Source organism: Columba livia, chromosome 12 (assembly GCF_036013475.1).
Source record: "Columba livia isolate bColLiv1 breed racing homer chromosome 12, bColLiv1.pat.W.v2, whole genome shotgun sequence".
Taxonomy (NCBI): domain Eukaryota; kingdom Metazoa; phylum Chordata; class Aves; order Columbiformes; family Columbidae; genus Columba; species Columba livia.
The window spans coordinates 6,488,984-6,503,351 of NC_088613.1; the positions used below are offsets into that span (position 1 = coordinate 6,488,984).

Here is a 14,368-nt window from a genome sequence, read left to right on the forward strand (position 1 = left end):
ATCTGCTAGGGCTATTTTTCCCCAGAAAACTTAAGTTTCTGGCTTCATCTGTTTCTTTAAGGCCAATCTTGGATGCTCCTTGGATTGGTACAGTAAACTGGATGTATTTTTGTTCATGTAGTGACCTAAGGTTTGTGGCAAATTACATGTATTATGTTGAGGAGCGTTTGTTCTTCTCTGAACATTCAGAGACCGAGTCTTCAGTAGCTGAAAATCAATAAGTATTTAGCAGATACCCTGGAGAAATGGGGGTAAAAGGAGCTGAGGAATAGTTCACAGGTAGGAGATGGAAGTGGATCCCACGGGTTCCTTTCCAGGCTGTGGCTCAGCACAACACATGTTACTGGGGGACCTGATTGCCCGTGAGCCTCTGGACCTGTGTGGCTTTACAGCTGGGCAAAGAGCAGTCCTGCGTGGGAGCTGGGATTGAACCCGCTGTGAAACGCTGCGTGGTAGTGAGCTGTGGTGAATAACGCCCTGGAATTCAGTTGCAGAGCGAAGGGAAGTCTGCGGCAGAGGCTGTGGAGGGAGAGGAGATTGAAGAGGATGAAGAGTTGGGTCTTGAGAAGACCGATCAGCCAGGTAAGGAAACTCGATGAGTCAGATTTAAGTGGCAGTTGATGTCTCAGGGATGTTGAAGCATTGTTAAAAATGTCAATACTTAATAACGCTGTGATGGTCTGAGACACAAGTCCATGAAATGCCAGGAAGGCTCTCTGTGTGAACACAGAGTAGGTCATTGACTGTTCCATACCACAGGAGACTGCCAAAATGATTAAATGCAAGACGATTTGGGAGTGAAATGCAGACAGCATGCTTTAATTTTACAAGTATATTCTTAAAGATGGAAAGCAAATTTGATGTTGTTACAAGCAGCTTGTCTGTAAACAAATGAATGTATTGAACCCAAGTGCCTTGAGTTTTGGCTAGGAAAGGTCATTTTGGCACTTGGATTTTATTCACTTAGAATAGTGATTCTGTTGATAAAGCTTTTTATTCTTTCTTTTTTTCACCCCACTTTTAGGAAAGCTAAATGGCGTTGACTTACCCCAGGAGGTGAAGGGGGAGGCAGAGGGTTTTTTAGAGACTGCACATAGCTTGATCTCTACAGAACCTGAAGAACAAGATGTGTCCCAGTCGAAGGCCAGCGAAGTGTTTATGAATGGAGGTGACCTGAAAAGTGATGAGGACTCTCTGCTTTCTGCTGAATTTAAGGATTCCAGGTGGGTCTGTGTAGGTGGCTGCTTTACCGTCAGAGCAGTTATCCATCACAGGAGAAACCCCTCTCTGTGTTTAAATTAAATTCAGTGCTGTATGGAGCCTTCCATCACATTTTTGCACCCTGCTAACTCTGTGGTATTTGTCTGGCTTGCTCCAGACACGTGGTGTGTGCCTGATGTCAGTTTACTGCTTCACGCAGAGGCTGTTAGTTCAGGATAATTGTTTGTTTAGATGGCACCATGTTAACAGTACTGGCTTTGCTGCGAAGTGAGATGCGCAGCCAGCATTGTGGCAGCGTTACTCATAAAGAATGGCATTGGCTTGAAACTTCTTCCCTTGAAGTGGTTAGCAGTTCTTCTCGTTAATGAAACATTAAACAAAAGGGAGGGGGACAACACTGAAAAGGAAGAAGAACCTGCAGAAAGCTCTAGAACAGTTTCAGTTGCACTGAAGCACCGAATACAATACAAAAGCATCCTTTAGTGGAAAATTTTTTTAGTATTTCAAATTTTATCTTTTTGAACATAAAGTATTTCCATCTACTACTGGAAAATCTGTCCTCTGATGCTGTTTCCTTTGCTCATCTAAATGCTAATGATTTAGAAATGACATTGTGAACTCTTCTTTTTAATGTGATGATAGTGATGGAACATGAAGACATTTTCATGATTTTCTTAAGAATGAATGAAAATTCATCACTCTGATTTGGGTTTAGATGTTGAATCCATTTTTAGTATCATTAGTCTCATCATCATGAGGCTCAGTAAAAAGGCCTAACTGAACTAAAAAGGAGAAATGCACACTACTAAAATAGAATTTTAATGGTGCGGAGCTTTAAACTTGTTGGTTTCTTATGTCAGATTTCTGTCCCCAGACCTTACCTGAGAGCTATTGGTACGGTAAAAAGTGTCTATATGTTGGTGAGTTGTCCCTCCACGTTGGTTCTTGGAGGAGTGATCCACGTGGCGGCTGGAGGAGCTTGTCTGGGAATTCCCTTCAGGATACTCAGTGCTTTGCAGAGAACACAGGCTGTTAATTGGCTGGCCTGTAATCAATCTAAAGGTTAAACATCCAGAAATTGTAATACAAGTATCCATTTTTTTTTCTAGCCATCCTGCAGAAGAAATGGTTAGTGATGACTCAGTGAAGTTGAGTGTTCGTGAAGTTGATCATACAATTGGACTTAATCAGAACCTGAATGGAAAATCTGTTTCATGGACTTTTGAGGAGTTTATTGACGTTGGAGTCCATTCCAAGTCAACCAGACTGAGCTCGGACAGCATCTCTGCTGGTAACTGTAACCAAAACTTGAATGATGCTGCTACAATAACTTCTAGTCCCAAACTGGCTTTTGAGGAAGATGGTGCAGTGAATTCATTGACCAAACCTATAGATGCTTCATCAGGTAATCTAAGCTGATTTCCCTCTCTGTCACTTCCTCTGGCTAGATAATTAACTTCCTCGCATTCTACTCTCCTTGCCTTAACTTCAGCTTCTTATTTTCAAGGCACTCTTTCCATTGTGTAGGCCAGAGGGAAACCTCTTTCTGTAGTGGTTGTAACTTGCGTTCTGTCAAGAGGAGTCACTAAACAATGCCTTTCTAGGGCCTTGCTCTAGGCAGCAGTGAAGGCCCGACATTAAGGCTCTTCCAAAGACACAGCTGAGCCCCTGTGAAGCCCCTGTCTCTCCCACCAACACTCAGGCCCATGTGTTGTATTTTTAGGCTTGTTCTAAGGTGTCCTAAATGGCACATGTTACTTTTGAAGATACTAACAGTTTACAAGGTGTCTGATGTAACTCTACAGACCAGACCTTTCCACTCGTAGGCATGTTCTGTAACTTTTTGATCCTGGCCTGCATGGTTGTAACAGGTCTCTCCAGGCTCTGGCAAGGTGTTAGCTCTCCTTTCCGCTTACTGTAGAATAGTCTGTCACCTCATGGAGGGGGGTAACACCAACCTTAAATTCCACAGATGGTTGTGTTACATTTTGGGAGGAGTAATAAAGCTTCACACACAATATTATGAATTTTCTGAAAGAAACAGGGCTGTGTCTGGAGCCACATGTACTTGAGAAGCCAAAACCTCATGCAGCACAACATAGTGTGTCAGAGAGGCTTCAGCAAGCTGGTTTACGTAAAGATTAAACTTCTCTGGTTTGGAGCTAAGCCCCAAATGGATGTATTCACAGCAGGAGATCTCTTTCCATGAGATAAATGACTGCGTGAACACTTGAAATGAATGGTAGTGGAAAAAAAACCAAGACTCCAAGTTTTCTTTAAGTGATGTGTAGCACTTTTTTTTTATATTAAAGTGTAGCACTTTTCTAGACTGAACTGCTTCCCGCGTCTCCTCTGTCACTCTGCGTCTCGGAATTTTAGTCCCATGGACACAGCCTTATTGAGTCTTTCCTTGAAATTTAATGATGTGATAACTGCTGAGCACATATTGCTCTGGTCAAAGTCATTAGCTTGTTGCCTTTTAATTTTGAACTTGAAAATGTTTAGACGTAGTATGGTTTAAGAATTCCGTACGCAACTTGGGAAACTAATGTGCATATATAAAAAAGGAAAAGCTGCTGCGCTCATTTTGGACCATTCCTTGCTCGCTCCCTGGACGTAGACTCTGACAGTGGCGACAGATGTTTGTGGAATACACCCAGTTATGATGGTTAAATGTTTTCTTCTCTTTGGACAGAACTGTGAACACTAGAGACCTGGAAATAATCTGATTGCACTTCAGTAATCCAGTGTTTTATCAAGTACCGAAGGCCTTGTTTTGAAAAGCTGCTTGTTTACCTTTATCCATCCTCAAATTTGAAAAGCAAAACAAAACACCAGGGAAGGGATGACAAACTTCTAGATTTGCACCTTGAACCATTTCAGGGAAACTGTTGTGCTGATGTTCCTTTTCCGTTCGTTTAGCTAATTGTTAGATAAGATTTTGTTGTTTAAATATCATTTGTTTCCCTGTTACAGTCTTTACAGTAACCTGGTTGAGTCGTCTTTAATTTTGATATCAGTATCTTGTACAGCCATGTGCCCCTGGAAGGCCCCAGTTACTTACTGGCCAGGTTTTGCGTATTCCTAAAATGGCACTTGGTGAAATGCAAGATCCATTCAGTGTGTGTTGAAGCTGAACTCCCTTTGTTACGTTCTAGAAAAACGCTGTTACTTTTTGGTTCACGTGCTGTTTAAAACCACAAAATTGAATATCTTCAATTTTGAATAGAGAAGAAAAATTTCATGTTTTCTAACATGAAAATATTGGCAGTTTCAAAATGCGTTACTGTACCATCGCTAATACGTTTTAATCTGTTGGAAAACATCAAAACATTTTACAGCATATGCACTAATGTGTTACAGAAATGTTGAGGACCTAGGTGTGTCTGTCATAGTGCAGTTGAACTTGTCATGCTTTTAAAAATGTTTTCATTTTGAATTATTTATCTACACTCATGGAAGTATTATTTTATTGTGTACATAACAGTATTAGACCACTGAAGTCATGTTTTTTTCATGTTAATTATTCTAAGTGTTCCTGTTCTAGCTTTATAACAGCATCTGCAAGCTGCATATATATTTTCCTTCCCCTAAAGCCTGCATTAAGTAATTTATCTAACCTAAACTTGCGTGCTTTTTACGGCATGAAGAGATTAACTAAGCATCTTCTGCAAATTGCTACTAAAAGTACTAATGCGGTCTTGTTCTTCTGTCTCCTGTAACAGATATACTGGGTAAGTGATTACTGTACAGAATAGCTGGTTCAAATCCTGCTGTAAACCATTGGCTGATACTTGAGTTTGGATGAATCGCCCAAACGGCAGCTGTGTTTGCTGGATCCAAACTAGTTCTTTTCTCGACATCGCAGTCACTATAGGAAACCCTCCGCCTTCTTACTCTCACTGTTTGCTCTTCAGAATACAGTAGAACTGGTTTAGACTTTAGAGCAGTGCCTTAGGTAAAAGGAAAGATGTATTTTTGTACGATAGCGGTTTCGTTCTGGCAGAGACAATCATTCTAACAAAAAAGATGCTGGTATTTTTTTTTTTTTCTCTGTGCTGATACTATTTGTTGAATGTTCTGTTACAGCTCTATGTAAATATGTGCACATCATTAAATAAACTTTGCATTTCAACAATGCTTTATTTCTCTAATGCTAAACATTCCCTTAGGAGGGGACTCCAAGGCCTGGCTGTGCTGACCTGCCTGGAGATGCCCCCAGTGCTGCAGGTCCCCACAAACAGGAGCCTCTTTGGCGATGGCATTTGTGTGGTTGGGAAGGTGTTTATTAGTAACACTAATTAGTAACGTTTGTACATGCTGATGATGTGTCAGTAACTGTTGAATTCTTTAACTTGCTGTTCACTCTGAGCCTTTTCCTTGTAGCACCAGCATCTTTCTGTTCTAACAGCAAGTCGAGCAGTGGAACCAGACTGTTGAGAATACAGCAAGATGCTGTCTTTGGTTTTTTTGTGTGAGGGTTCTTTGTTTCTGGTAGGTGCTTGTGAACAAAAGGAAATGGCTGGAGCAGCATCCAGTTGATAAATATTTCTGTGTGTTATGAAACACTGCTGTGGAGAAAAAAAAAGCAACCTTAAACCAGTGTTGAAGGTGCTGAAGGTAATAGTAGAGCTGTGTATGGATGGTGGCTACATATATGTTCTCTAAAGGGCTTTTTCACACAGGCTGTTCTTGGCAGATGGTCTGGTGTCAGTCATATATTAAAAAAAAAATTAATTAGTTTATGCAAATTGTTGCTTTGGCCTTCAGATACTTAAGGGCACTGTGGCACAACAGCCAACTCTACTTTGCCAGTATCAATGTATCGGACTTGGTTGCAGTAGCTCAGATCTACGAGGTGTCAGTCATGTAAGATGGCAAAATGAAAAGAAAACAACTTTCCAGACTGTGGGATTCCAAGCAGGCACTAATCTCATTTTTATTACATCATAAAACATACACTGACATGATAGGAGAGCTATCATTGTCTGAGCTATTTTTAAGGCACTTGTAAATGCATGTGTGTTTTCTTGTAGTTGAAAGGTTTACTACTTGTTAATGGATTAATAATTGTTTATAGACAGCCTCATTTAAACAATAATGTAAAAAAAGCTGATGAGCAAAACTTTTGGGCAAACCATGCGGAAATCAAATCTAAAACAAGTTTATGGAAACTTAACTAAAGCTAAATCATACTGCCAAAACATTGTTATATGTAAGATGAAGCCATTCCATACACTTGCTGCAGTTTGGTGTGGTAGGGTAAGTAAAGGTATGTATTATTGTGCTGCAATTAATGTTGTGATGTATGTAATGTACCTATAATGGTAAAAGCATAGTACTGGATGGATCTCTCTGATCCCGGGTGCAATGTTTGCATCTCCATTTCCCAGGTGCATGCCTTGTCAAACCTACTTAAGTGCCAAGCTTAAACATATACCAGACAAGTTTAAAACTAGCTTTGTTTTAGTTTAAGCCACACGTAGATTATGTAGGATGTGGATCTCTCATGCTAAATCTAACGGCATTTCAAGCCTTTACACTAAGAGTTACTTGGAAGCAAGGTCAGATTTTTGCAAGGCTACATGCTCTGTACTGCAGGAGCTTCAAAATCAAACCAAGTATAACTTTAGTTTTTTATACTGAAATGGAAAAAAGTTAGAATTCTTAACATGCAAGAACCTGCTCTTTACCAGGGCTCTACAATCCATTTTACAGCAGTTGCTGTCTGCTCCTTACAGCCGTTGGGGACAATCAGCACAGTAAATTTTTCCATTATGGCAAACAAAGCGCTTGTTGGCCAGACCACGGGCACACTTTGTGCATTTGAAACAATAATCATGCCAGGATTCATCTTCGTAGTTAACCACACTGGTTCCTCTTCCAAATCCTGCTAGGAGAGAACACAATTATAGGACGGCGATAGTAGCTTTTCCCGTGGCTGGGTTAGCCCACCCAACAGCAGATCCTGTTCTTACTGCCTCCTGTGTGTCTGTGCTCTTGCAGACTGTATTCGTGTGACTAAAATATTACTCAAAAATTGCAATTGAACCGTGTTGTTTGCTGCTCAGTATTACTGTGCTTAGAGAACAGGCAGCTTGGCATAAGGCTTGTGGGGCTTGTGTGGAACAAGCTTTCTTGCTTGGGTCTTTTTTTCCAGGTAAGATCAAGGTGTAGAGCAAGGACAGGTTGGGTGAAGGCCCTGCCTGGTTGGTAGGGGTCTGCGCTCTAAAATGCAGAATGAAAGGCAAGTCTCACAGGACTGGCAGGAGACTGCCACATTCCAGGACTGAGCTTTGTAATCCAGTAACAATTACATGTAAAATGCATCAGAAACGAAGCAAACATGACTTTGGAGTAATAAAACGCTGCTCTTTCTAGACTTAAGGTTCCTAGACTAAGATAAAGGTGGGAACAGTTCTAGGTGGGAAGTTTTGAGGGAAGTGAATTTGAGGTGTGCACAGGGTGAAGAGCTCTGTTACTGACAGGCTCCATCCAGCAAGAGCACATGGTTTATGATTAAGTCATGTATAAATTACACTAAACCTGCTACTGGCTTTAGTGGCCTCTGAGCTGCTCATCTCTGGGGACCCACCGCCCTCAAAAGCTGCATTTATTCCAACATACCTGTAATAGGATTCTTGCAGCCAGCGCACTTCTTGGCGACACACTCCTTGTAGCATTCGACACAGTAGAAGTCGTCCTCCACGGCTGTGAAGCGCTTCCCGCCCAGTGGCTTCTTGCAGTTGGAGCAAATGAAACACTCAGAATGCCAAGGCTTCTCCTGGTAGGTGAGGCCTCCAGAAGTGATGGGCTGGGAGGCAAAGGGCAGAGATGCGTTTCAGAAGCGGTGAGGAGGAAGAGAGGTGACGCGGGTGTGGGGTGTAGGGTGGATGGCTTTGTCATAGAGTTAAATAGCGCAGCACACTTCAGTTCCTATAGCCTGAAATCCTGCATGCCTGGAGCTTTCATGATAGTTTACTTTACCTGCAGTGACTCTGCAATTCTCCACTAATCAGTTGCAAAAGTTGCAAAACAGCTATTTTACAAAACATTGTATTACTGCTTGAATACACAATACCTATTATGGAGCTTGAACCAACCCCACAGCAAGTGCAAGGCCAGTGCCCGCTTGGTTTCAGCAGAGCTGCTGTGAGACAACCATGCAGTTCCCTCTCAGATGCTGTGGTGTGCAGCAACTGTCACACCATCAGCTGGCTGCACTGCTAGGAAAGAACATGAGCATCAGTACAGCTCCAGCATGATCTGCCTCCTGATTTACTCTCCCAGCTTCTAGAAGAGGTGAGGGCTGGTCCTGGAAGCTGCCTTGGCAAAGCAGAGGGACTTACATTCTTGCATTTTGTGCAGGTCTTGGCAAACTTGTGCTCATGGCAGGAGACACAGAAGAAGTCATCACCCTTGGGGAAGAAGCTCCCAGATCCAATCACTTGCTTGCACTGGCTGCAGGTGAAACAGTCCTTATGCCAGACCATCTTCTTGTACTCGACATTTTGGTCTCCTACAACGGACAGAAATAATTTTTTATGTGGGATTTTGGGCTTGTGACAAACTCCCCACCCCCCCACAATGCAACACACCTATAGGCAAGACCTGTCCCTAGCTATGTCCAAGACTCAGTTGTAACGTGGACAAGGGATGAGCTGTTAATTTCTGTATTGGACTTTAGTCAGGGCCTTCTACATTTTCTTAAAATATTTGTCAGGTGCCTGAGCCTTTCTGAGAAGACCTTGACTTACAGAACAAAGCTTTTTGTACGAAGGATTGGAGACTAACTACTAAACTGAACTGCCCACAGGAGGGTTAACTGCAAAGCAGCGTTTAAGCACTTCAATAAAATGGACAGGTGAGAGCAAGAGTCAAAACTTGCACCATTTTGTGGTGCTCCAGCCTTCCACTAAAATGCCCCTACCCCCATCTGCAGCCTCCACGGCTAGATAAATCACCATGGTTTTTCCCCGGAGCAGAATTCGGCTGTCGTACCCGTGTCCCTGGCAGCAGTACCTGCAATAATAGGCTTGAAGCAGCCCTTACACCTGGGCGCATCCGCAGTGGCCGTGCAGGTGCTACACCAAACCTTGTTGTTCTCCCTTAGCATGAAGGGCTCATTGACCAAGGATGTGTAGCACTTGAAGCAGCGGAAGCAATTGTCATGCCAGTAACGGTTCTTGAAATGCAGCTCCTGGAACGAACAGAGATGGGGTGAGCAGTAAGCCCTTCTCTCTTGCTGAGCAGCACTAAAACCAAGCTACTATCCCAGCAGCCTGGCAGGTAAAGAATAGATTCATTAGTTCCTAAGCCTGTCCACATTCAGTGATTGGAGGTGCAGCTCATCTGCAGGCAGTTAAGGGAAGAACATTTGACCAAACTCACTGGAACAAGGTGATTATTTAAAATCACATTCATTTTGGACCTTCAGAGTAGCAGAAAGTGCTGCAGCAGCTCTGCAGTTCTCTAAGCAAGGGCTTCTCTGGTTGTCAAGCTCCCCCTAGGTCAGGTGTACATTATTATGGCCATAAACATGAAGCAATAAGCATTTCACAAACTGACAAAAATTAGTCCCTAGGTTCCCGAGTTCTTTGCCCAGAAGATGAGAGTTCTGCACGCCCTGTGCGGGCTGGAGAACCTGCAGTGCTCTCTTCAGGACAGTTCAGCACTTACAGCAGTTCATGTGGCTGAATCTAGATCTTGAAATGATCTCCTGTGCACAAGCAGCCCATGGCAAGCATCCCTGCGGCAGTGCCCAGAGCCTCTGGCTCTTTGCCCAGGGAGAACATGCCCCACCAGACGCAGGACTCACGACAACTTGTTTTCACACAGAAGCTCTCAGATCAGAGCCAGGAAAACAAATGGGAGGACAATCAGCATCTGCCTCGTCACCCATTTAACTGCTCAGCGCTCACCTTGGAGTCGGCTCCGATGGGTTTCTTGCACTCGGTGCAGGTGTTGGCGCAGAACTTCTCGAAGCACTTGACGCAGCAGTGGCGGCCCTCCTTCTGCACGTACTTCTTCCCTTGCAGCGGGTCGCGGCAGTAGTGACAGTCAAACCGCTCCGACATGGTGCCCACCGTGTAACTGCCAGGCCCTCCTGGAGGAAAGAGCGTGAAATTAGAGCATTGAAACCCTGGGAACTGCTTCACCTTCTTGGGTCTGTGCAAATTAGAGGTATCAGGACGATGGCTCAGCGATGAGCAGGCAGCGGTATCGTGCTCCTCAAGCTAGAGAGCTTTGGTGTCAGCAAGGTTTCTATCAGCCAGTTCAGTGGTTTATTTAAACAAAACAACAACAAAAAAAAAAAGCACACAAAAAAACCCCAAACAAACACCAACAAACAAAACAATCGATTTCTACCAACTACACTGGCATTTTCCAGGCGCCTCCAGCTTTGCCTTCAGGTTCTGGGTTGGGCTAAAGAGCCATCACACTCAGGGTGGCTGGTGCAATATCAGAATCATTGAACAATTCAGGTTGGAAGGGACCTTCAAACATCGTCTAGTCCACCCCTAGTAGACAAAGTGGGTTTGGCCACAGCAATCACCAACTCATACACCTGCTACAGAAGGCAGCTTGGATGTCCCCTCCCAGGTCAGGAATTGCATTTTAGGATACAGAGAGAGATGGAGCCATGAAGTCCCAGAAAAATATGGGCTACAGAGTAGGACCACATGGGCTGACTCCTGGCTGTGCTCTGCTCCACCACTGCAGTTAGCATTAAGAATGCATTAGTAATGCAAATATTTTCAGTTCCCTTAATAGCCATCCAAGATACGAATGCTAATTTCTGCCCGCAGAGAGGCCGGATGGGCTCTGGCCAAGCACAGCAGGGAGATTTCTGCCTGGTGGGGTGCACCCCACCAGGGTTTGCTCGCTCAGGGAGCACAGTTGCTGGCGAGGAGGGCAGAGTCCCACCACAGCCTCTCCCCATCACCTTCTTAAGAGGAAGGAGACTAGACTGCTTTATTTGCATATTTCACCTCAAGCAAGGATAATGGTACCTAATCACTCAGTGAGAGCCACCGAGTTCATCGGGGCCAGGCCCACCGCAGGCCTCGGCGAGGTCCTGGCTGAGGCACCACATAATTTGTGTGCGGAAACCACCGCCAACCACAAGCAGAGCAGAATAGTTTCCATGTTTCCAGCCTAAGCCCGCAGCCAGCTGCAGTCCTCCAAGGCCTTTTGTGCTGGATAGTTGTGCAGCTTCCAGCTGCCTCTTTTCACCGGGCTTTCACATATAAAGACGTAAGGAAAAAAAAAAAAACACAAGAAAATATCTCCCTACATGTAAAGACACCTCGTAGTTCGTGCCCGCAGTGCTCTGCCAAAGCATGATGGCCAGGAGCCAGCACATCAGCTCTTGACCAGAGGATTTGCCACTTTGTCCAGCGGTGCTCGCTCATGCTTTCCCCAGACACCCGCCCCAGCCTGCACAGCCGGTCTCAGCCTCCCAGACCACTCCTGCTGACGGCTCCATTTCCCTATGCCCTTCCTCGGAGCAACACTCCTGCGAGGGGGCTGCAAGAGCTCTAATGAGGTTACACGAGCCCATGCCATCCCAGAAACGCAGCTCCATCCCTGTCCCGGCTGCTTGTGGCCCTGCAGCCCCCAGCACTGCTGGACCGCAGTGTCCCCTGCACGGCCAACAACCCGGGACGCAGCCGTGAACCTTCTGCACCATCCACCACCGGACGGAGCCGCGGCAGCAGTCTGCCAAGAGGAAATTTAATTATTCTTCTCCTGATAGACCTGCAGCACCAGCACAGAGCAAGAAAGGGAGAGGACGTGGTCAGGCAATATAAATTGCTGCTGTGTCCTGCCATGGGGTGGGGCATGGGGGAGGCATTAGCATCTCCATCACCTCGGACCGCCCCACCATGGGCCGCTTGTTCCAGCCACACTGCTCCAAGCCCCAGCACAGCAGCTTTATAAACTGAAACAGGGTTCGAGGTACTTGGGATGGAGAGAGGGGACGCCATTCCCAGCAAGGGAGGGTCAGCGAGACCCCATCGGGCTCACCCGCAGTCCTTGCCTTGTTGTTACAGCATTAGGACCTGTTGTGCATCCCAGTAATTCTGGATGTGCCACCAACCGCAAGGCCCAACCCGACAGCACGAGAAACGCCCGCGCTGGCGCAGGAGCTTTCGGGGCCGAGGGATGGTCGCTGCCGCCTCGGCGAGGAGCGGCACTTTGCAGCAGAGGCCCCGATGCAAATGAACATTTGCCATTATTTCGGAGCTCTTCTGCCTCATCTCTGGGCTCAGGAAGCTGCTGTGCGGGCAGTGAGAGATGCTGGGGCAGGAGACAGGACTCACACTGTTACTTCGCAGATTTTAAAATCCAATCCACACCCTTCACCTAAAATTTACAGGAGGCCAGAGACTGAGCTGGCAGGAGTTGCACTCTACGGGGACTGAGGTCTGGAAACGCTGCCTTGCCGAGGTCAGGAGACAGCCCTGTCCTGCTGACAACCACTCCAAGGGTCGCGTTTGTGCCGGTTCAAGTAAATGAAACAAATAAACAGCTGGGAAATGTGGAAACTATGTGAGGCACCGCCAGCTCTGCGGAGCTTTGTCAAGAGTGAGTTTTATTTAGAAGAAATGCAATTGCACAGAGTCCAGGGCAAATGGTATCGAGACGTTCCTGATCTCAGGTTTAGGGTTGCTTTCAAGCAGAACACGTAATCGTGAGCATATGGCTCAGGGAGTAACATAATCCTGTGTTCCCATGTATCGCATCGTGTGCTAACGTGAGACACATTCATCACAGCGGCTTTGGAGCTCCACAGACAAGTTAACGCTGGGCCTGGCAGCCCCAGGAGCTGGGCTGTACATGCAGACAGGACAGCTGCTGCCTGCCTTGTGCCAGCTCGGGGCCAAAGCCCCTCTCATACATAGGCCAGGACACGGCTTTGCGTCCAGCTTTTCCAGCTTTTTGCCCCAGCAGTATCATCCCTGCTCCAGACCCAGGAAAGGCACCTCTATCCCCTTGCCTGCAATGAAGATGCACCGACCACGTTGTCCCAGCAAATGTGCTGGCTGCTCGTGGTCTCTGCTCACCCCATGCCACGCTGAGAGCCCACGTCAGCTCCTACAGCCCTCCCACGGGAGTCCCAAAAGCCACTGATCTGTGGCGAAGTGAGGCCCCGCACCAGCAGCTGCTGTACTGGAACTACCAGATCATTTATGTGCTCTGTAAACAAATAAATACATCTTCTAAAGCCTGGTTGGCGGCAGATCATGGTTTTGGAGATGTTTATCTCCTTAGTAACACGTTCATCCTCCAGCTACACCACATCCCCACAGCTTAACTTTCCAGATCTTCCAGGTATATCAACCCCAGCATGTTTTGCTGTCTGGAAAATAGGTGAGGGATGAAACTAAGGACACACTGGGTATATGGAAAAACCATGACTCCTCCTCGCTTTTCCTTGGGGCCTTTATTTTAGCACAGGCTGCACAGCTTCCCTGTGCAAGTGCCATTGAGCACACAGCCAGGATTCACACCAGGGGTACAAATAAGCTACAGAGACACAAAACTCTGTGCTCAGGGTGGCCACCCATTGAACTTACCACTGAAACTGTAAGCACCGAATATTTGTGCTGCTTTTTCACAGCGGCATGCTTAAAATGACAGCAGTACACACAGCTGTTTTAGCTTGGAAGTTGTTTGAACAGTTTCTTTTGCTGTACCTTCCCACCAAACTGCAGCGTCTCGGAGATGACAACCTAGTCAAGTGTCCTGTTTAGCCCCAGGAGAATCACATACCCTGAGGACACGCACCGATCCAAACCCCGTTTCAGTTGACTCTGGGGCCACACAATGGCGTTTAGAAAACAGAGGAAAAGCATGGACAGACAGGAACTATTTCCTGGCCCAGGCTGATGTCCGTGCAAAGATCTGCTGGAGAGAAGCAGGTGAGAAAGAGCGTGGGATGCCGAGGAGAGGGGTAAGTGCAGTACATGCCCATCCTTACATAGCCTAGAGGACCCTCAATAAAAGAGCTCAAGAATCCAGCAATACTTCTAGAAATTAACCTGCCTTAAAGCAAGGTGTTCCTCTCCCACCAGCCCTGGTAGGGTGCTGTCTAAATGTAGCTCCCTGATGGATTTGGCTACAGCTCGAGGGCAGCTGG

At 45.8% G+C, this 14,368-nt stretch overlaps 2 protein-coding genes across 37 annotated transcripts in view; one reads left to right on the forward strand and one right to left on the reverse strand.

The window, feature by feature from the left end:
- The window catches only part of MAP7D3 (MAP7 domain containing 3), a 44,203-nt gene extending 38,844 nt beyond the window's left edge, over positions 1–5,359 (forward strand). For 27 of the 32 annotated variants that reach the window (XM_065077555.1, XM_065077559.1, XM_065077570.1 and 24 more), the window contains 3 exons: positions 489–582; positions 1,025–1,223; positions 2,331–3,555. In XM_065077555.1, the coding sequence (XP_064933627.1) occupies positions 489–582; positions 1,025–1,223; positions 2,331–2,640 (603 nt within the window). In that variant the 3' untranslated portion in view covers positions 2,641–3,555. Of the gene's footprint in view, positions 1–488; positions 583–1,024; positions 1,224–2,330; positions 3,556–3,916 lie in introns of those variants that run through there. The other 5 variants (XM_065077556.1, XM_065077560.1, XM_065077565.1 and 2 more) reach the window with 1 other exon arrangement.
- Positions 5,360–6,135: 776 nt separating this feature from the next.
- FHL1 (four and a half LIM domains 1) overlaps positions 6,136–14,368 on the reverse strand; it is a 33,484-nt gene continuing 25,251 nt past the window's right edge. For 2 of the 5 annotated variants that reach the window (XM_065077593.1, XM_021285054.2), the window contains exons 2-6: positions 10,143–10,327; positions 9,244–9,421; positions 8,571–8,740; positions 7,849–8,035; positions 6,136–7,111 (exon numbers count right to left, since the gene is read on the reverse strand). In XM_065077593.1, coding sequence (XP_064933665.1) covers positions 6,957–7,111; positions 7,849–8,035; positions 8,571–8,740; positions 9,244–9,421; positions 10,143–10,298 — 846 coding nt within the window. In that variant the 5' untranslated portion in view covers positions 10,299–10,327 and the 3' untranslated portion in view covers positions 6,136–6,956. Of the gene's footprint in view, positions 7,115–7,848; positions 8,036–8,570; positions 8,741–9,243; positions 9,422–10,142; positions 10,328–14,368 lie in introns of all 5 variants that reach the window. The other 3 variants (XM_021285055.2, XM_005500510.3, XM_021285053.2) reach the window with 2 other exon arrangements.